The following is a 21,276-nucleotide window of genomic DNA, read 5'->3' on the forward strand; positions in this document are numbered from 1 at the left end:
AACATTTCAATCACTTTTTATAATGTCATTGCAACTAAATGTTATAAAAAATCATAGGTTGTTAAAATTTAATTATACAGTCAAGATTTCATTGCATGAAATTAGCTGTTTTGCTTTCAAGTGGTGTTTGGCAAAAGTCAGGTTCCACTTGCTAAATATTAGATGAGATAAAGTGGCGTACAGGCAGGAAATGTGATTTTTTAAAATGAAGTGTTAAATCAAAGAAAAATCTGAAAAATATTAGGATTATAATATTAGATGCTTTTAAGCTAGGTGATGGTCCCAAATCCTGGATAAGCCCCCAAATAGTTACATTTCTTCCTTCATAAACTGGTTGGTTTCACATTTCAAAATTATGCACTACTTTATGTTGCTTTGTTGCTTAAAATCCCAATAAATTACACTGAATTATGTGGCTTTAATGTGACAAACGGATAAAAAATAAAACCAAATGAGACGTAGATAGTTTTATTTCAAGATTTTAGCACATAAAATCAAGGGATTTACTTGGCTGGTAAAGTTTTTGGGTAGAAGACATTCTGGGTTCAAATCCCAGATAAGACATCAATTACTGCATTCTGTGATGCTGCATGAAGGGTTCAGTGATGTGAGAATTTAGGATAAATATTTTAAAAATGAAGATATGATCATATAAAATTAGGTCTGTTTATTAAAGCGTTTTTACTGATTAGTTCAGCTAACAAACCGAATAGGTAAAGATTTTACAAGCAGTAATGTTTCTACTGTTACCCAAAGCCACACAATGCATCTGCTGCGCTAATATTTAGTGAAATCATGACAATAAATAAGAAATTAAATGCAAATTCTGAAAAGTTACCAACATAAAACTATCAGCACTTTTATAAAAGTGATTTTATGCCAGAAATATAACAAAAATAAAAAATAAATAAAGTCAGTGACCTGCAGCTTCCGCATATTTCACATTTTATTCCACAAATGTAAACAAAAATGCTGAAGTCAATCCTATAGACGTGTTCATGCACACTGACTGCCACATGGGGGCAGTGCAGCCACAGCTTTGAGAGTCCTCCCGTGTCTCCAGTGTGTTAGTGCGTGAAATGGTATTAGCGGTGAGACAGGGGGGTCAGAGGAAACAGAGGTGTGTGTGTGTGTGTGTGCGTGGGGAGTGTGTGTGTGTGTGTGTGGGTGTGTGTGTGTGGTCCTCGGCAGACCCTGTCACCCAGCTCATCACCTTGCCGCTGCTGCTGCAGGATGGAGAGGCTGAAACATGCAGGTTCTCCCTGTTTAGAACGGGCTACACCTAGATTTTTCCATCATGATGCAATTGTTTCCCCGCTGAATTGAACTGAAACCCAGTCAGAATTACTCTCCAGGAGCTGATCCACTTGGGATCCTGATCTCTGAAACACATTCAGAGCTCATAGAGAATGTCAAGCTGGCATGGTGTCCTTCTGAAACTGCATCTGGGTTCATTTTCCAGTGAAACCCTCCATGTGATGCGCTGCAAGTGCACTGAGGGCGCTCTTACTCTTCAGTCAGGTTGCTCAGCAGATTGGTGAGCCTCTAAAAGCGATGTGTGCGTCTGCGTGTGCGTACTACGCGGGGAGGAGGGAGAGAGTTCTTTAGTGTCTGAAAGAAGGCAGAATACAGCGCCTGGGAGTCCAGAGGTCCGAGACTGCCCCCCCGCCCCCTCCGAAACTAAAAAAGGAGGAGGAGAATAGGAGGTCCGCTCTCCTCCCCTCTCCACGGAGAGCCTGGAAGAATTGCGCTCGGTCCGTGCGCCCTGCCTTGCCAGTCGGAGGATGGGGATTTTTTTCCATTCATCCACGTCCCCTTTTCCCCTCCTCATCCTCCGCCTCCTCTCAAACAAGCCAGTCGCTCTGTCAGTGCGCTGCGAGCATTAGGGCGAGTCAAACCGGTGGGATTTTTGAGGCGCGCAGACGGATGAGATAACTGCACGGAGAGCGCGCTCCTCGGGCCGTTTCGTTCCTGCGCTCCGTCGGAAAGACGTCCGATGCCCGCTGAGTCGCATCTTTATTTTCTTCACCACTTCACAAGTTTCACGCCGGCCTGCGTGTGGCATCGTTAGGAGGGACTCGCTTTTCCAGCTCTTTGGCTTGTTCCTGTCAGTTTTTTTTTGTCCTCTGAATTTGCTCTCGGATTAATTTTCGAGCTGGATCTTGGTTTCCTTTTTTTTTTTTTACTGTAGAAACGAACATATTTTGTGGATTTACTGCCTCTGCATTTTCTGGCAAATAAAAGAGAAAGAGAAAGGATTGTACTTGACTCCCTCAGCATCAACACGTCTTTTTTTGTATGAGGATGGAGCTGTGGATACAAGTGGCATCTTTCTCGTTTTAAACACATTCCCAGCTGTTTTTATCTCTCTTTTGTCTTCGTCTCCTCAACAAAGTGACCATATTTAAATTCGGCTGAGCCAGATATGCTCGGACGTGAGAGAACAAGGTAATGGGAGAGAAATCAGACAGAGAGAGCCAAAGAGAACAAGGGAACGTTGTTCAGCGAGGAAAACAGACAATTAGGGCGCACAGAAAAGGCTTCTGCTTTCTGGAGGCGATAATCTATTAAAAAAAAAGCCCAATTCAGTGGAGATCTGCTTGAGCCCTAGTGTGAGTGTTTTCTTTTTTTTTTTGTAAAGAAACTGTTTCTGGTGAGAAATGAATGGGGAAGTCACGGGAATGGCTCTGAAATAGTGCGCAGAAGAACCTGTCGATTTGGAGACCAGGACGCACGGATTGAACAAGTTTCTCCTCCAGCATTCAGCATTTCGGATCCATGTGGTTTTGCGCGGCTGGCTCCTTGATCCCACTGTAACTCTGTATGCCTTTAATCCTGATCGGTTGATCCGTCCATTGTTTTGAAGCGTCTAGCTGCAAAAAAAAAAAGGAAGAAAAAAATTATTGAAAGCAGCTCTGCGAGCCCCTCCGGCGATTATTGTTGCTTCCTTTTCGATGGGGCCGCACATGCTGGGTGTCAGGGTAGAGATGGCGTGTCGAAGGAGCGGGAATGGATTGTGGGTCCTGCTGGTATTCCTACTGGATTTACTGGGAACCACCGCCAGCAACATGGAGCCCATCTACTGGAATTCCATGAACGAAAGGTAAGACGACACAGCAGGTCTGAGCTCAAAGTTTTAATTATATCTCTAAAAAAAGTTAATTCCTTCAAAAAGCATGCTTGATTTCAGGGAACTCTGTCTGCGAGGCGGATTTAACGAAACTCCCGAGGAGCTTAGTAATGCAACATGACATGCACGGTAAAGTTAGAGAGCAGGCCTTCCTCAGGCGCAGCCTCGCGTTGACCTGAGCGGTCATCAAATGACCCTTTAAAAGGGGTTTGAGCGTCAGACACCAGCCTGCTCCTCACAGCCGCCACCGGGAGCCTGACGCAGGTTCCCGGAAAGCAGAGGCGGCTCTAGGAAGTTGTCACCCGGGTGGCTCAACAGGACGATCTCTAATTCAAACAGGAAATAATCAGATTTTCATAAACTATTTATGTTTCCCAGAGTTACAACATTTCAAAGGGTAAGGAAAAACAATAAATAAAAAAAGATCAAACTCCCATTAAATTAAGTAGGTATTTGGATGCTTTTAACTTTTCTATTTTTTTTTTATATTTAACACATTTTTTTTTACCATTTTGCTCGTTATGTTCTCTGTAATCTGAAGTCAGATTTTCCAAATTCCCAGATGAAAATATTATAATAACTATCCTTCAGGTTGTAATTATGACTGGAAATGTGGATCCATTCCAAGTTCTACACAAAGTATGACTGTCATGCACATGAAATGTAGTGAAAGTTGTAGGTGTCTGTAGTTTACGAGCACTTTGAATGGTTTATATTTAACCCAGTGTGACACACAGGACCATGCAAGCTCTGTTACACTTAGAAAGTGTTTGAGTCTGTCAGACAGAAAGAGATATTATTGTCAGGTTGCACTGCCACTAGTAAATCACACTGGTGTAATTATTTGCCTCTAAAATCCTATCAAACTGGGTGTAACTTCCAAGACAAGTTCATGATTATAGAGGGAAACGAGAACAACTTGAAATTAGCTTGTTAATTAGACAAGCTATCTGCTCCGACGGCTAGCCTGCAGTCTGCTGCTCTACAGACACTCTGCTTGTAGTTAATTTAGTAGTTTGGCACAAAGTGTTGCCGTAAGTTTTTAACTTTTCTGAACAGCCAAATTTGTCTGTTTTTGAGCAAGTAAAAATTTTAGTTTCAGCAATCTGACCCGTAGCAACAGGTGGGGGAGGGTCGGATTTGATTTTATTATGTTTTTGTGCTCTATGTGCCTGAAGGAGACTCTTTCTGCATTTCAAACTTGAAGAAAGCCTTAATGACATAAATATATCTTCATGACCTTTCTGGTGATTAAAGCAACGATATTCTCCACAAAAAGGGGCGAGGAGTGAAAAAAATGCATCCCAGAACACATATGCACATAAAAGGGTTTGATATTTGGAGGGTTGGGTTCTCTCCCTCTTAGTTGGTGGCACCAGTGTTGGAAAAATCCCTGGGAACTGCAGCTATAAAGACTCTTGTATGACGCTGTAATTGCTGCTGCTGGCTGACCTTGATTAGAGCTCAGGTTGAGCGCCGGTGCGGCTCTAAATCACCATACGTTGCCCACTTGGCCACTCGTGTTTGCGTCCCTCATTTGTGTGTCCCCCCTCCATGTCCTCTGGTGGAGGTGTTAGGCATTATATGCTGAGGAAATGCCATTTTAAACACCTCTCCTCTGTCCAGCCTTAACGGCCGACACCACTTTACCTCGCCGCTCTGCCAATTTGTCTGAGTGGTGGCTGGACCTGGAAGGAGGTGAGGAGGAGGCTGCGGTGGTGGCTGCTTGTGTGGAGGTGAAATTGGGAATAAATTAGAGTACAGATATTTTCCAGCTTGATGAAAAACTGCCAGCACGGAACGCTGGTCTTGAATAGCTCATGTTCCTGGTGAATGTGCCTACATTACACACCTCATTGTGGAAAGACAGCGATGGCAACCCCCCAAAACCATCCTCAGCTCACACCCATGCCAGAGGCGCTTTCTGTGTGTTTTTTTTTTTTTTTTTTTTTTCAGGGGGACTAACAGGTTTTCACATGCTGTAGGCCACGGCCCGCTCCGAGCTCCACCACCTCCTCTCCTCACAGAGGCGGCCGTGCGTGGGCCCCTGCTGTGGAGTGAGGCACGGAGCCCTTAATGAGGGCTTTTTGTCAGCAGTGGGTGGATTCGCCCAACAGGGGAGTGTAAGAGCTGGACACGGGAGGGTAATTTCCACCGAGGAAGCAAAGAGCTTTGGCTTTTTGAGGCCTTACAGGTGATTCCACGCCATTGTCTCCTAATGGAGTTTAGCGTTGGGTGGATGTCAGGGCTCAGCGGACGGGCCCGGCTGGCAATTAGACGCCAGACTCCGCAGTCATTCCTGCAGATTTACTCACTCATATATTCAAAGTACAAAGCCTATTGTATTCTATGGGGCTTATTCATGGAGCTTACTATTCATAGTTAATCAGCTTAGTCATTCTGTGAGTTTATTTTCTTGGTGCTTTTACATACTTTCATGTGCTTGTTTCTTCCTTGCTGCCTACTTGACAAGAGCTGTACTTTAGTTTCGGCTAACCCCGGGGCGAAATAGCTTTTTGCTCAGGGCTGAAATATGTTGAGAGCCGCTGCTTGTTTAAATAGTGTGCATCTTCCAGCGATAAGCTCCCAGAGCCCACACATGCATCTGTGTTTTTTTCAGCCCTGAAATGAGCCAAAGAGCGAGCAGGAGCCTGTATCAATCAGGTGGCGGAGCGAGTTCACGTTTGGGTCACATGTTGCCTTGCGAAGCAAATGGACTGTCACGTTGTTAACCTCCGGACCTTTTCTCAAGACGCAGCTTTGAAGTGCGGACCGTCCACCTGCAGCCTGCCTCCACCTTATCTGCCATCTTTGTTTTTTTTCTTTTTTACCACTCCACACTGCCTCCTGCGCTCTCTTCATGCTTCCCCGTCTCGATGTTCTCTCTCCTTCTGTCGGTTTCCGTCTGTCTCTGTCCTTTCTTCGCTCTGTCATTCCCTCCCTTTGGTGCAACGACCAGACGTAGCAAATTGGAAACATGTGTCACATCCAGCTACTAATTACGGCACTGCAGCAGTCAATGATGCAAACAAAAAATGTGTTGGGGATGAGAGAGGTGATGCAGGAAAGAGAGCCATCTGTGGCTGCAGTACCTTCACACTGCAATGTATGATAAATAAATCCTCATGCTAGTAATTAAAACAGCTCCGGGTCACGTTGCTATTTCTTCTCAACCTTCTTCCATTTAATACCTTTACACTTGACTGCTGCCTATATGTTTATTTCTATTTTTACTTAGATATTTTGATAGATTTTAGACACGAAAACTTATAAAAATAGTCAAAAATAAACGACTAAAACAGTTGAAAGTTGGAATACTCTGGTGGATCTGTCACATCTCGAAGGAGATCTGATGTCATTGCTCTCTACTCTTTGAGTAACTCTACTCCTCAACTGTAGGAGTCACTATTGAAAAATAATGATAGTTTTACGCAGCAGTAATGAGACCATAAGACACGGGGAGAAAAGCAGATTGTTTCAAAATCAGGCAACTTAGATTGCCTGATTTCTTTTGGAGCAGTTTTTGAATTTTTAGTACAGTTGCTGTTCACAATAAAGGAAAATCAAAATGATCATAACTGTATGGGTTTATTTGTATTCTTCATGACATTTTGATAAAAAAGCACCTTTTGGATTTTACGTACTCGTACAAAAGAACCTTTTCTCGTTTAATACATTATTACTAGGTTATTGGTAACAAGTAATATAGGAGAATATTAAGTTTTAGCAACATTTTTGATAAACGTAGCCTATTGTAGAAAGACATTCAAAAACTGCTTGACATCTCAGTTTTTCAGGCTTACGACCCAATTTTAGAAAATTGAGATTACTTCACAATCACGCAATGCATTGCACTAAAACTCAGTTGAAAAGACAAAAAAAACAAAAAGAAAATGTTTTGGAAAAGTGCAGAGCCAACGACGTAAAGGATTCTGTCGATTTCTAAACATGGTCTAACCAAGTTTGACTTTCATTGTCTTTGTTTAGCTTAAATAAATATCTGCCAGAAATGTCTAAATATCATCATCTTTTTTAAATAGATGAGACAATGACTGGAAATAGCCGTAAAAAAGAAAGATGTTCTTGGACATCCGTGATAATGGAGGGAATGGCTGGCCATGCAATGGATACCGTGACATCAGCTTTTGCGCACGACATCATCCGCCAGGTCGATAGCGTCAGCTGTAAACTTTAGATTAGGGTCATAGAGTGCTGCATCCACCCTTTTATTGACCCCCACTGAAATTACTGCAGCCTGACTGAAAGGGAAAGAGACAGAGGTGTTCAGGGAGAACCATAAACAGAGAAAAGGGAAAACAGAAGAGGGAGCAGAGAGGAGGCAGAGATAGTCCTAACCCTAAGTAAATCAATAGCAGTTAAGTCTCAAGTGCCAATACAGTTTCTGCTGGAGGAAGAGGGAGCTGAACCAGAACGATCACCTTGGGAAGATCCCCCGCTCTCCAGCACCCGGAGCTCGGACATACATTATCCTTATCTCAGCATCTCCCATTATTGGTCTTACACGGCCGCCCTAATGAAAGATCGAATCTTACATTACAGCTGGGGAGTTTGTGCGGCAGGGTGTAGTGGTGGTGTAATGATGGAGCGGTCGCCGGGGTGGAAGGTGACCCCCCACAAACCCAGAGCTGCGCACGGAGAATATGAACAAAATCCGAGAGGATTTTGCCGTTCTCTGATCACGGCATATGGAGTTCTGACGTTTCTTTGGCCTTTTTGCCGGTTTAATTTCAGCATCTGCTTTCTCTTTGTTTTTTTTCTTCTTCTCTCTCTTTCCATACTTTAGTAAACGGCTGTGGATTATTGTAAACGCTTGCTGAGGGTGGGCGTCTCTTCGCTTGGCGCTTGCGGTGGCTTGTAGTACAACTATTCCCCTTAAGATCCACATTAAATTTTAATCCCCCCCCCTCATCCACTCACTTGCTTCTTAATAATTCATTAATCAGCAACTAATTGGCGCCGTATAAAAGGCCAGCTATAACTAGGCTAAGTGTTCTAACTAAAAAGAGAAATATAACAAGGAGATAAAAGGAGGCAGGAAATGTCTTGGTGGTGAGGGGATTTTGGAGAGAATGCTGCCAGTGGAGGACATATTAGCAGGTCAAACAGGATGTCATGTCTAACACCCGAAACTCCACGCCCGCTCTCACCCGCATGGAATCCACCCATTTCTGCATTATGCATTCATCCACACTGTAACCACGAAGAAGTGCCTGCAGCTAATCTCCTTAGGCGATTTAATTAGACGTCTCCTCGCGAGTTCTTTTTTTCTGTTTTCTTTAAGTTTGAGAGTCGGAGAAAGAAAGGGGCTAAAATAATAAGAACCACATTGCACAAGCTGCCTGTTAACCCAGACTCCGTCTCACCCCCTACCTTTTTTTTCCCCCCATTTGGTGAAAAAGAGGAGTGTGCATGAGTTTACGAGCTGAGAGCAACAGGAGCTGTGAAAAGAAGTTTCAGCTGATGTGGCAGGATAAAAAGGCCAGGGGAAGAAGGAGGAAAAGGAGAGCAGCCAAGTCCAGCCAGAGGCTGAAATCTCTTTTTCCCCCCTTGTTTCTTCTTTTCTTTGGGTGTTGCGGGGCAGGCGGGACGGACAGGTATGCGTCTTGTCGGGTGAAAATACATGTGAAAGACAGAGAAGTGTTCTAGTTTCACATGTACTTTGTACATATATTTCACATGTACAACAGTACGCCATGAGGGGGACATTCTGTTGCATTAAAGCTACAAACTTTAATGTGTTTTATTTGGCGTTTACGTGACAGACTAATAAAAAGTGGCGGGTGTAAAATTGTGCATTCTTCCTTGCAAAACAGTTGAAGCTCAGTCAAACAGAAGGGAAATGATCGCTTTTCAGATTTCGCCACTGATTCTTAAGTAGATATAGGTCTGGACTTTGACTAGGCCACCCACCACACAATATGCTTCTATTTTTAGAATTCAATTCAATTGAATGCATTTATTTATAGCGCTGATTGACAATCCTGAGGATCTAAAAAATACACTTCCAGTTGAAACAGCAAAATAAGCTCAGATTATTCATTTCTTCTCAGAATTCTGACTTTAATCTTCCGAGAAAAGTCAGGAAGCAGACTGCACAGAATGTTATTTTGAGGTGTCAGGTTAAGGAGTAGAAAAAAATATGAACTCCACACATATCATAGTTCTCCCACTTCCTATTAATGTATCACTCTGTGTTTGTTTTTCACATAAAAGCCCCATAAGTTACACTGATCTCTCCGAGAGGCTCAAACTCTGCTCCAGCCTCTGTTAGACACATGTGGAAAGTGTGTGGTCTTTTTAGTTGCTTGCACAAGTGTGCACTAAATGCACTTGGGAAAGATGCTAAACAAGCTACGGCAGATGTGAACACACACACACACACACACGTCCGCACACATGCGGAGCAGAGATGAGGTTATTGGCACCCGTCACGGATTGTTGTTCCAGGAGGAATTCATTCATTATTTTATCGCTCGATTATAAGTTTATTTGGCCGGGGCGGCGCACATTCATCAACATCATAACAGCTATAAAGCGCTCTTGTAAATATGCTGGGGTTAGCTCAAGAACTAATTTACTCCCCTGCCTCCCTCACCCTCCGTGAGCTTCAGAAATGACTTTGGGATTTTTGTAATTGTTAAAAGTGCTGATGTTTAGGATGAAGCAGATTAAAAGTGCACGGCTGGGTGAGCTCGTTCAAAATGTTGAACCCCGTACAGGAACAAGCAACTTGTTCTCCCCCCCCCTTCACCCCTGGAAACGTGGCTCAGAAATGCGCAGGCTCTTCACAGGGTGGCGGTGGTAACAGTAATCCAGGCCATAGGTCTGTTGGGGTCACATGTGTCCCAGCATCACTGGGCAGATTGTCCTGTGTGTCTGAACTTGGAGCCCCTTATACACACAGGCCTCTCATTAGCTTGCTTCACAGCACGCTCTGCCTAAGCAGGATCATCTAATCCTCCTGGCAGCGTTCGGACTGGGCCAGGTCAATCCTCGTCCCCTCCAGGGGGGGCACAAAGAATCTATATGTACAGGACAGGGGGCCAACCAGCTTCTGTCACATTGTTCGTTTCCTCCTCCTCTCATAATCGCTTTAGCCTCTACCTCCATCCATGGACTCCCTCCTTATTTGAACCTCAGCTCAGTTTGTTCCTTTGCATTATTTCCCCTGTGCTGAATCTGGCTCATGTTGCAGCAGTGACTCTGGCATCACTCCAGGTAAACAGCATCTCGGCGGAAGGACGTTTATTGTTAATTAGTGCTTCTGGATTCTCATGTGCCGGCAGGTGCGTGTTTGCACGAGAAACACTAACCCGGGTGTTAAGATTTTACAAGCTGCAAGATGTTTCGAGTGCAACACACGCAAATCTTCTTATCTGGTAGTTTACACTGTCATTAAGTGCTGGAGTCTTGTTTTGATTGCGTAGGAAGATCAGTTCAACCTGCATTCAGCTCGTTTCCAGAAGTGTCTCACAACAGACGTGTGCAAAGGTCTTGTGTCGCTCCATTTTATGCTCACAACAGCCAACGTAGCAAACAACTAATTTCAATCTGGATCTTTAGGTGCTGGAACAATTTGTTCCGTCTGTTTGAGTTAGACCTATTTAAAGAAAACAGACACCTCATTTTGACACACAGAAAGTGACAATAAAGTTATTCTAAAGAGCCATTTACTGAAAGCTTGATGATCAAGTAAAGAATGATGCCTCTTGGGTTTTATGCAAAGTCTGAACATTTTCCTTCTTATTAAAAAGGGGCCTGGTGTGTTACTTTGTCTGGCTGTCATGGTCAGGTGCAAGAAATGGACTACTCAGGGAAAGATAAAAGCTTTAGAAGTGGTTTATTTACATAGTCGCACAATTGTATTACAACAAGCTCTTCATTGGTATAGTTTTTGCTTATTTACACATGGATTCTGCAAGTCTGAGCCCATGGTTTCCACCTGGAGGTGGCAACAGAAGCACCCAAGTATCTCAGTTTTGAAGATGTTGGTGAAGAAACAGATTGGTGCCCCTTCTTCTGTTATGCAAGCATTGCTCTGATCTGTTGCGGTGAAAAGGCAGGGTCTTCACATTTGGGTCTATATCTATTTCAATAACCTTCATATTTGGTCTTAAGACTTTAAATTTGACCAAAAAGTAAGGACTCCTGATACAAGACTGAAATGGTCTGCCTCCTTAAGGTGGTAGGACTCAACTGTGAGAAGCATAGGGAGAAAAAGAAGCTGCTCTTCCACATTTAGACACATAGGTCAGATACTGCACTCTGATACTGCTAGGCGGAAAATGGTTGATGGTTTCTCTCCCAGCTCTCTGAGACACTCCTGAATGCGTGGCATACTTTGGATGATTACCTTTATCTCGTTGTTTTGTGATGGCCTGGTAACTTGCTTTGTCCATTGGCCACTGGGCAGAGGCACCAGTCTCCCATCCCACCACCACTCTGGGTGAAGTGTATATAGAAGACTGACAGGTGGTGCGGTTGAAATGTTTTTGCACAATACTTTATGCATTCAACACCTACTGGTAAATTATTGAAAAATATGTTGACAACAAGTTGAGGCACTCCTTTGGTAATAACACCGTGCACCATTGTAATCCCTGAATTGATTCATTAAAACAATACCTTTAAAAGTGGTTGTGCACCTGTTTTCCCCTCAGGCAACACAGCTTTTGAATCCTGATTTGAATGGTTCGGCATCCAGTTATGTGTAAATTGCAAATGCAAAGCAAGACACTAACGTTTTGTGCTCTTATCTAGCAGTTGGTTCATTGTTCCTGCCAGAACTCATCCCTATTGTCGGTCTTTACATCCCGTCACTTTCATCAGCAGCAGAACTCCATCAGTCCCTTCTCTCCGTCTGCCAATGGATGTCAACGCAGAGCGGCGATTGGACACAGGCCCAAAATGGTTCTCCTAGCTGAATGTTAAGGAGGGAGCATGTGTGTGTGTCTACACAAGAGAGACAAATGAGTCGGTTTACTGGTGGACAGCTGTGCCGTGTCACAGTTGAAGTTTTGGCAAACATCTTAGACCAATATGAGCAGAAGGGCAAAAATGGAAGGAGCGGGGGGCTGTCAGGACGGGATGAGGCAACGATAGAAGATAGCAAGACAGCTGACAGGCACAAAAAAGCAGGACTGAAGTGCAAGAGAGGGTTGACTGAGGAGAGAGATTGATGGTTTGGGAGGCCATCCGGGTTTGACAAAGCTAGTGGCTGAGGAGACACGGCTCAGACAGGGAGAGTGACTGATGATCGGTAGGTCACCACCATGACTAGCTGCTTCCTGCTAAAAAAAAATAACAAAAAAATGAGCTTACCCCTCATTCCTCATTACTGGCAACTGCCATAATATTTAGCCTCTGTAAGGTCCGGCATGAAATCTAGTAAGCTTGTAAGGACTTTATTGACATTTAGGGCAGAAAGAGCTCTTTGAAAAAACTTATCAAAGAGCAATTGAGTAGTTAGCCTTTCCCCACGATCTATATTTTATTGAATTCATGTGATATGATGACACACTACAAACACATACCGGGCTTTTACAACAGTCAGGAGACAGTTTGTATAGCTTAAGAGTGGCCGAAATGACGGCAGTTGCCTCCTAGCGGAACAATGTGTTGATAGACTTCATTAGCCTAAAGCCAAATCAATCCCTTTCACAGGAAAGCTGCTCTTCCACTCTATAATCAATTTTTGGAGTTCACTTCAGTTCAGGATGAAGCCTTGTAATTTGCATTCCATCCTGTTTTTCTTCAGTTTACAGACAGATGCATTGCAAGAATTACAGAAAGACCAGAACGAGAAAGCAGTTCCAACCATCTAGCCCGCCTTGGTTAGATTGTTGCAGAGTCTTAAAGCTCTTTGGTATTCTCTGTTCTGTCACTACGAGTTTACGAGAATATTTTCCCGCTTTTCATAGCTCCAATGGACCGCAGCCTTACGAAATCATTCCAGGGATGGCAAAAACACAAAGTTAAACAAACCCAAGCAGATAGTTGCATTCGGATGTGATGAAGTGGTTACAGGTGGGCCCTGCTTTAAATAACCTGATTCGAATTTATATTTTTGGCATGAGAAGCTGTTATCCTGAGATTTGCAGAAACACAAAGAGCCACAAGAAGTAAGCATACATGAATCACCGCGGCTGCAAGCAGAGTGTTAACAAAGCAGAACAACTTCTCACTGCTTGGCTACAAAACACGACTCAAATTGCATGTCTGTGTGTGTGTGTGTGTGTGTGTGTGTGTGTGTGTGTGTGTGTGGTGTGGGTGGTGTGTGTGTGTGTGTGTGTGTGTGTGTGTGTGTTCATGGGGTCCTTTGGCTGTATAGTAGCTGTCTGGTCTCTTGTGAGAGACCTATTACTCCCAGCACTCCCAAGCATCTTAGCTTTAACATAATCTTTACCATTGACTCACAATAGGTCAGAGATGATCCTCATGCTAAGAGGCTTTGGTGGGAAATGCTGTCTTGGTCTGGTGTTCCCTGCGTTAATAGCAACCAGTCCTATTGAAACTTGGCTTTCTAATAAAGGAACACATTTATTAGCCCCTATATGCAAAAGCTTAGGTCTCTAGCTCAGATCTTTTGCAATATTCTCCATGCCGTTCCCTCAGCAGTCTGATTATTTTTCCAGGCTTCACACTTTCTTTTCCTAGTTGCTTGATTGTGCACATGTATGCGTAGTTCTAATTAGGAGTTAAAAGACAGTGGAGTGAGCGTAAAGCATCTGGCTTTGGCATTAGCCCATTGTTGTTATAGTCTTTGTAGAGGCTGACCTTGGCACGCTTTCAGGGGAGAATTTATGCCTCATTTACTGGTTTCTGTGTTGGGCCTAATTTAAGTGGTTCTGACATAAAAATGCCAGTTTGTGATGAAAGTTTAAGATTGGGTTAACTCTTGTTTTAGTTGTTTATATCTCTTAAGCTTGAAGAAATTCTATCCTGAGATTTGGGCCAGCTTTACCATGTCACGTGTTTATCTGAAAATAACTTATTGCATTTTTCAAAGTTATCGGGGAGAAAATATTTTAAAATGTGGTGAAAGTTAAGAACCGTGGCGATCCTCATTGTGGCTGTGCAAGGTAAGCCAGTCATTATCCTCTGAGTCCACAAGATACTTTAGAAATGTGACTCTTTTAGTCAAAATCCTGATTTTAAATTAAGCTTTAAAAAAGAAGTGGAAAATCCAGCTTGACTGGTTAATCGCAGCAGTTTTCCAACTACATTTAAAAAAGTACACATTTTCTGTGTAATGTTTTTTCTTTTCCTGTCGGTTTTTAATGACATTTACACATTTTTTAAAAAATGTTTTTTTGTTACTTAAAAAAGAAACATCTCAAGTTTTGCTCATAAAACCATAACTTGACTGCTCCAAGTAGCTTATAACTTTAGATTATCATCAGATATAAAAACATGATCAAATGAAACTTGGTTAAACTTGATTCCAAACAAAAAATAGAAAATATCAAGAAAGGTTTAGTTTGCTGCTATTAGGATTTGCTATGATTAATGCAGGATATTTCCAGACTATAATAATTTCCAAATGCAATAATTTACTGATAAAAGCACTATGAATGTGCAAATGTTGCTGGTTTGAACATATCAAAGCACTAACCTTCAAACATTGGCTTGTTTAACGCTAAATAACTGAGTCAAAGATAAGAAATTATGAACAAATGCTACGGCTAAAGAGGGTTCGCTGAAAAGTTAGTTTAGTTGCAGTTCAGATACTGAAATCAGTACCTTCAACTTGAACATTTTACAACATGTAAACATATGAATGAGTATTTTTTATTATAAAAGTGCTGTCTTGGATTCCAGAAAGAAGCACATGAAATGATATAAGCCGAAACAAGACGGGTTAAATGAGATTTAAGGTATTTTTCTTTTTCTAGACATGGTTTGTTGGTCTGGCTAAATGCTAAGTAAAGCAGTCAAGTGAGAAGCAGAGGAAATTGATCAACTTTTTTTCTGGTTAAATAAGATAGCAACTGAATTCCCTTGTATACTGGATTGTTTATCCAACTTTTGGGTTTGTGCAATGGAAAAAAAAACAAAAGAAACATTCCTTTGTTTTCCTTAAAGTTAAACAGTCCTTGTTGTTTTCTTAGACTGAGAAAGTTATGCTCAGTCGTGGGCTCCAGACTCGCTATGGATAATCTCAAGAATGCGCAGTTGTCACACTAAAACAACTAAAACAAAATGGTTGTCGAGCTAAAACAACTTCCCACTGCCTGAACTGCAGAGATTTTCCAGCCATATATGAGTGTCTCCAGCTGAAAGAATGATTTAAGAACCGCACTAAAGTGAAGTAGCGACTACCTCCGAATGGCAGCGTTCTCCAGTGCAAGGCCTCCACGTTTGTGCTTTGTTGTTGGGAACAAGTAACTCTAATAAGATCCATCTTGTACAGAGAGGCACGGTGAAATGGATTGTTGTTGATGTTTCCACGTCCCATCATCTGATACCGCGGCTCTGGGTAGAACATGCAACTCTTGAAATGACAGAGCGGCTTTCAAGCTGTTCTGGTCTCCTCCGCTCTGTCTCTCTTTCGCCTTTTGTCCTCAAGTCTCCCAGCGAATGCTAACACACACCAGCATTCATATATGAGCTGCCTTGCACTCACAGGCAATGCGTGCACACAGTGGAGGGCCCTGAATGTTCACACACACATTCTCATGCATGCACAGATGAAAAATGTTGTTGCTTCCAGTCCTGGAGAAAGTCCAAGTGGAGGGTTTGAATTTCCTCTGAGGTACACTCCTCTTCCTCCTCCTCCTCCTTCTTCTTCTCCTCTCTTTTCATCAGCAGCATGCCCCTCAATCCCTTCTTCCTCTCCTCCATCTCCGCTCTCTCCCTCTCTCTCTGTTGCTCCCCATGAACAAAAGAGCTCCCTTCCTCGAGCTTCCACTGAAAGCCCTCGCACACACTCGACTCTCCGGCTTCACACTCTCCCACACGCACTCTTATTCCTCTCGTCGTCTGCAAAACCCAGTCCACTTTTCTGCGCTAATCTCCCTTTCAATTCCTTTGTCTTTTCGTTTGCCGCTCTCTCTTGTTGCCTGACTCACTCGCCAGTGTAAGTTTCCTTCTCCGCATATCCAAGCCGTTATCATGTTACAGCTGGTTGGCAGACAGTAAAATTTATTCCTTCTCTCTCTCTCGCTTTTTTTTTTCTTTTTAATAAATTGCTCTCATCTCCTCCTCTGTTTCCTTTTTTTCCACCCAACGGCTTCTTTTGTTACGCTTCTTCTTTGTGGGTGGTTCTTGATCTGGAGTCTCTGTTTCTCCTCATTTGCTCATCACTGTCCAGCAGTAAATGGGACCTCAGGAGGGAAAGGGGAATGAATGATCACGATTGCCTCTCACTGCGGTGTCAAAGTAATTTGGGAGTGACTGTCGACACACACGCAAGCACAGCATTTCCACCCTTTCTTTCGAATATTCTGCAAACCAGGAAGCCTCTTCCCTCATTAGCTGACCTCCCTTCCTGAAACTTTCCCTCCTCTGCATCACTTTTACTCGCAGGGGGGAGGAGAAACCAGACGGAGCGCACTCTTTTCTTTCTGTTATTCTGTCCCCGCCACACAAAGAAAGATAATGCAGGGAAGAGTTGATGTTAAAAAAAAAAGTTTGTACTTGGGTCTAAAGTTTTGTGTTGAGCATCTGTTGTGTTGAACAGTTTGATTAACGTTCAGTTTGTCTACAAACCGGCTAGAAAAGCAGAATATGAAGCAGGACTTCACTTTTAAACAGAAAGGTTTTGCAGTCTACCATAGATAAATAATCATGTGGAAAGTTTTTGACCTATTTCTGTGTATTTTTCCTCTAAAGGTTTTGATTTTCAGTTGAATGGTGTAGCATAAATATATTATTCCTGGAAAAAAGTATTGTAATTACCTGTGGGCATCATTTATTTACATCACAAAAGCCATCTTATCAGGGCTGTGTACACTGGAGCCACACTTTCTGTTTGCATCCTCATATGTTTGAGATGCTTATCTCCGCTGCTCGGTACTGAAAATAACCCTTCGTCTGTCTCAGTCGCTGCTCTGGTGCGTGCGTGTGTGTGTGTGTGTTTGTGTTTGTGTTTGCATGCTTCTGTAAAGCCACTGGTCCCAGTTAGGCCCGGCCCATCTGGAGGCCGAGTGGCTGGGTGGCCGTTGCATGTATGCATGCGCGCTCAGTCTGTGTACACAGCTGAACGCTGCAGTCTCCTAGGTGTGTTCTGGCACATTATCTGATTTTTTCGAAGCTTTAATGCAGCTGCTGTATAGCAGCCAAAAAAAAAAAGAAAGGGAGAAAAGCGACGGCTGCTATCCTCTGTAAATGCTGCAATTCAACTGCGTTTTTAATGCTATCTCATTTTAATCAACACTTTAGCTTTCTCTTTACGCTTTAACTTGAATTTAATCTTTTTGTGTGTGACCCCATTACGACTTTACTTATAGAACAAAAGACTGCACTCAAGGACTTGTTTAAGTGCCTGTGCTGTGTTGTGGTGAATAGATGGAGCTTAATGTGGCTGCTTGTGAGCTGCTGTGTGGATGTCAGGCATGCGTCATGCGTGGGCGCGTGCGCTTGTGTACATGCCCTGCGTAGGACTGTGTACACCCCTCCCCTGCTGCTTACCTACCCCCCTCAGCATCGCCGCATTGAAACAACACAATCATGCAGGACAAAGCTTCTTTATTTTTCTTTTTTCTTTTAAATAGGGAGAGTGGAAACAACAACAAAAAAAAAACTGCTCTGTTGTACCACTTGACCCTGTTGAGAGGGAGGTGATGAGGTGGTGATGATTGGGTGGTGGTGGGTGGGGGTGTAAACTGTGGGAGAGATAATCCTTCCAGTCATGGTGGGGGTGCCCTGGCTCTAAGGTGGCGCACTCGGCCATCAATCACTCAACAAAGCTGTCTGTAAGGGGATTATGAACCCCGCGGACGCTCCCTCCTCTTCCTCACCCATCTTTTTTTTCTTCCTCCCTCGCCCATTACCACAGCTCATGTCCTGCCCCTGTTTCTGCCTTTAAACTTGTCCGCCCTCGTCCTCTGTCCTCTCTCGAGGAACTGTGTCTGGCGCTGATTCTTCCTCCTCGGTTTATCTCGGGCTTTCCATTCGTCCCCTCTGTGTCCGCGCTTTCTAAAGCCTTACCTGCTCTTTCTTTATCTCTTCCTCCCACCTGGGCATTATTTCTCACCTTGACAAGTGACAGGTGTTTGTTTAGCAGGTGACAGCTGTCACATGGGTGTGACTGGAGAATGAAGGCTTGCAACGCCGCTTTCAAGCACAAACATCCAAAATAATTTGCATATTTTCAGATGTAAATCATCACAAAATGTGCTTGAACATAACTACACATTAAAAACTGCAGGGATAAAGTTACTCAATTTAGGTTACTTTCCCCATCTGCTCCTGGTTCAAATCTGGACAAATCCATTCCTGGTTTAACGTAACCCAGCAGGGTTTGGTAGAGCGATGACGATGGCACAACATATTTCTGCTAAATGATTGCATTCATTATTTTTATAGTTTGAACAAAGTACCAGGAGTTTCTATTTCTTAAATCAAAATGCAGGATTCATGCTTTTGGGACAGAAATGAGGGCTGCACAGTGGTGCAGTTGGTAGCACTATTGCCTTGCAGCAAGAAGGTCCTGGATTCGGGTCTTTCTGCACGGAGTTTGCATGTTCTCCCTGTGCATGCGTGGGTTCTCTCCGGGTACTCCGGCTTCCTCCCACAGTCCAAAAACATGACTGTTAGGTTAATTGGTCTTGCCATGTGTGTGCATGGTTGTTTGTCCTGTTTGTTTCTATGTTGCCCTGCGACAGAACCCCGCCTCTAATGTAAACATCTCATTATCAACACAGACAGTGAAGACATTTACCAAAATGTGCTTCGTTAATAACTTAGGTTCACACAAGAGGCCATGTTTATTTACCTGAGTTACCTGCTAAGTAGCTAGTGGAAGCTAATGCTGGCTAACCAATGAAAGAAACTGAAAGTGTCAGCAGGCTCTATTTATTGAAGTGTTCTTCAAATTTGTGTTCGTTTATTTATTTATTTTTTAACTCCAACTAGTTTAGAATCAGAATTAAACAAATTATAAGGTATTCCAAATGTTACTTTCTCAATAAGGTCATTTCAGATCATTTCTTGAGTTAAATAAATGACCCAGTAGGTTAAAACATGTAAACTAATTCGAGACAAGTAAGCAAGTAAATTCAAATTGCCATTTCCTTTTTCATTCTTTGAAAGTGGTTCATTTTTATCAGATCGATTTTCACTTCAAGAATGAAAATTGGGCCAGAAGTTTTGTCTTTTATTCTCACCTACATCTGCACCAATAGTTTAAAGAAAAGCAACAAATGAGACTGAGGTCAAAGTTATGTAGAACACTCAACGCCTAATATGAGCAAAAATATAACCTAAATCATACATCATTCTCACTTGCACAAGCTTTTTGTCCTTTCAGTGGCCTTTACACCGTTACAGAGCAGACATGTCAACCTGTCGCCCGGCTAAATGTCACCTTTCCTATAAATGTGATGAATAGCTCGGAGTCCTATCTTATCGCGCCGTCTTTAGCCGTACTGTTTAAAAGCCGAGCACTGGCTCCCCACGCTCCTGCAGGTGGTGACAGAAGCCTCTCCTCCCGCAGTCACCCTCGATTAATTCACAGCTCCTCCACACTGACTATCTCTCCATCGATGTGTCTGTTAAATGTCTGTTTGGTTTAAGCCTCTGTCAGCGCTCGATCGAGCTTTCAGTCTTCGCTCCCTTTAACTGGTCGGCCCACCTTTTAGTCCTGTTTTATCACCTGCTGTCTGTCTGCTTGTGTTTTTCAAAATTGACTTTCCATTCCGGCTGCTAGATCTCCCAGTGCCTCACGCTTTTCGGTTTTTCCATACCTAATCGGTCCGGTTTGCTGAGGGACTATTAACTGGTTAATCTGCCTCAATCCCATCGCTTTAATCCAGGAATGGGCGGTATGGGATAGTCGACGGTTTGTTTGTCCTAGCTGTGAAAAGGCGATTGAAAGGTCAAGGCTTGAACAGTGTCACAGCGGTGTTTAATTAAAGGCGACTTGTTTTAATTCAAGCCTCTTAAAATTTAAAATTGTATCTTCAAGGGGAAAAAACCCCAACAAACTTAAATACTCCCTGTCTTTGCCGGAGTTTTGACATTTTTTGAAGCTTCTGATTCATTGTGCCATAATCTTAAATCTCATTTCAATTCATCCAATTGAAATGGCCAGATTCAGACTTCTTGTTAACAATAATCACCCCCAAGGAGACTATGATGCAAAGCGCCTTCAATTTAACAAAAAAGCCGATGAAGAGATGGAAAGATTTAACAACCATTCATTTCGCCATTAAGCGAGCGAGATTACACAGCGGCGAAGAGCAAAGACGTGCGAGGAGAGAGAATAAAAAACGCGGGGAGCAAGAGGGAGAGACTTAATGCGGGTGACAGGGTTGTTATCAAGCAGGCAGCTGACGCTTTTAACAGCTGTGTTATCTTGTGCATCTTGTATTGGATTTAACTTCATTCTCTTACATGTGTTGTTCTCTGATTGACGCCCTGATTAAAGACATCCTCTGGCAGAGAGATGCCGAAACAAAGCGGGGGAGACAAAGAAAGGAGAGGAAGTGCAGGAAAGGAGGCCGAGGAGCCGATCCAGAAGACTGGCACAAAGGATAATGACTTATTAGTCAATACTGTTCATTTTTAATCTAGTTGCATGTTTCCACATCACATCATGGCGGTGCAAAAACACTCTTTAATTTCAATTTAATTTAATTTTCAGACTCCAAAACAGTTATCTGCTAGTGAGTTGCAACACTCTTCACATTCTAATCAAACATTTAATACGTTTTGTGACTTTATTTTTTTTGTAAGATTTTCTTCCCCGGTATTTACTCAAGTTTTCTAAAAGTGTTTCCAAAGTTTTCTTTGGACTTTGGCTGCTTTCTCTACTCATTTCACTTCAGTGCTTGTGCCAGACCACGACGTCTTACTCACCAATGTGGGTTTACGACTGAGGGAAGGGAAAGACTGAAAAAGGCTCCAAGTTATTCGGAAAAAACACCAAATTTTGATGTTTTGATTGAAAATCGATAATAATG

General features: G+C 42.9%; 1 protein-coding gene across 2 annotated transcripts in view; it reads left to right on the top strand.

Moving 5' to 3' along the window:
- The first annotated feature begins 1,658 nt into the window (after positions 1-1,658).
- efnb3b (ephrin-B3b) overlaps positions 1,659-21,276 on the top strand; it is a 107,160-nt gene continuing 87,542 nt past the window's right edge. For both annotated transcript variants that reach the window (XM_055050945.1, XM_055050946.1), the window contains exon 1: positions 1,659-3,103. In XM_055050945.1, coding sequence (XP_054906920.1) covers positions 2,955-3,103 — 149 coding nt within the window. In that variant the 5' untranslated portion in view covers positions 1,659-2,954. The remainder of the gene's footprint in view (positions 3,104-21,276) is intronic.

The sequence above is a fragment of the Poeciliopsis prolifica genome, unplaced genomic scaffold (genome assembly GCF_027474105.1).
Source record: "Poeciliopsis prolifica strain line A6 unplaced genomic scaffold, Auburn_PproV2 SCAFFOLD032, whole genome shotgun sequence".
Taxonomy (NCBI): Eukaryota; Metazoa; Chordata; class Actinopteri; order Cyprinodontiformes; family Poeciliidae; genus Poeciliopsis; species Poeciliopsis prolifica.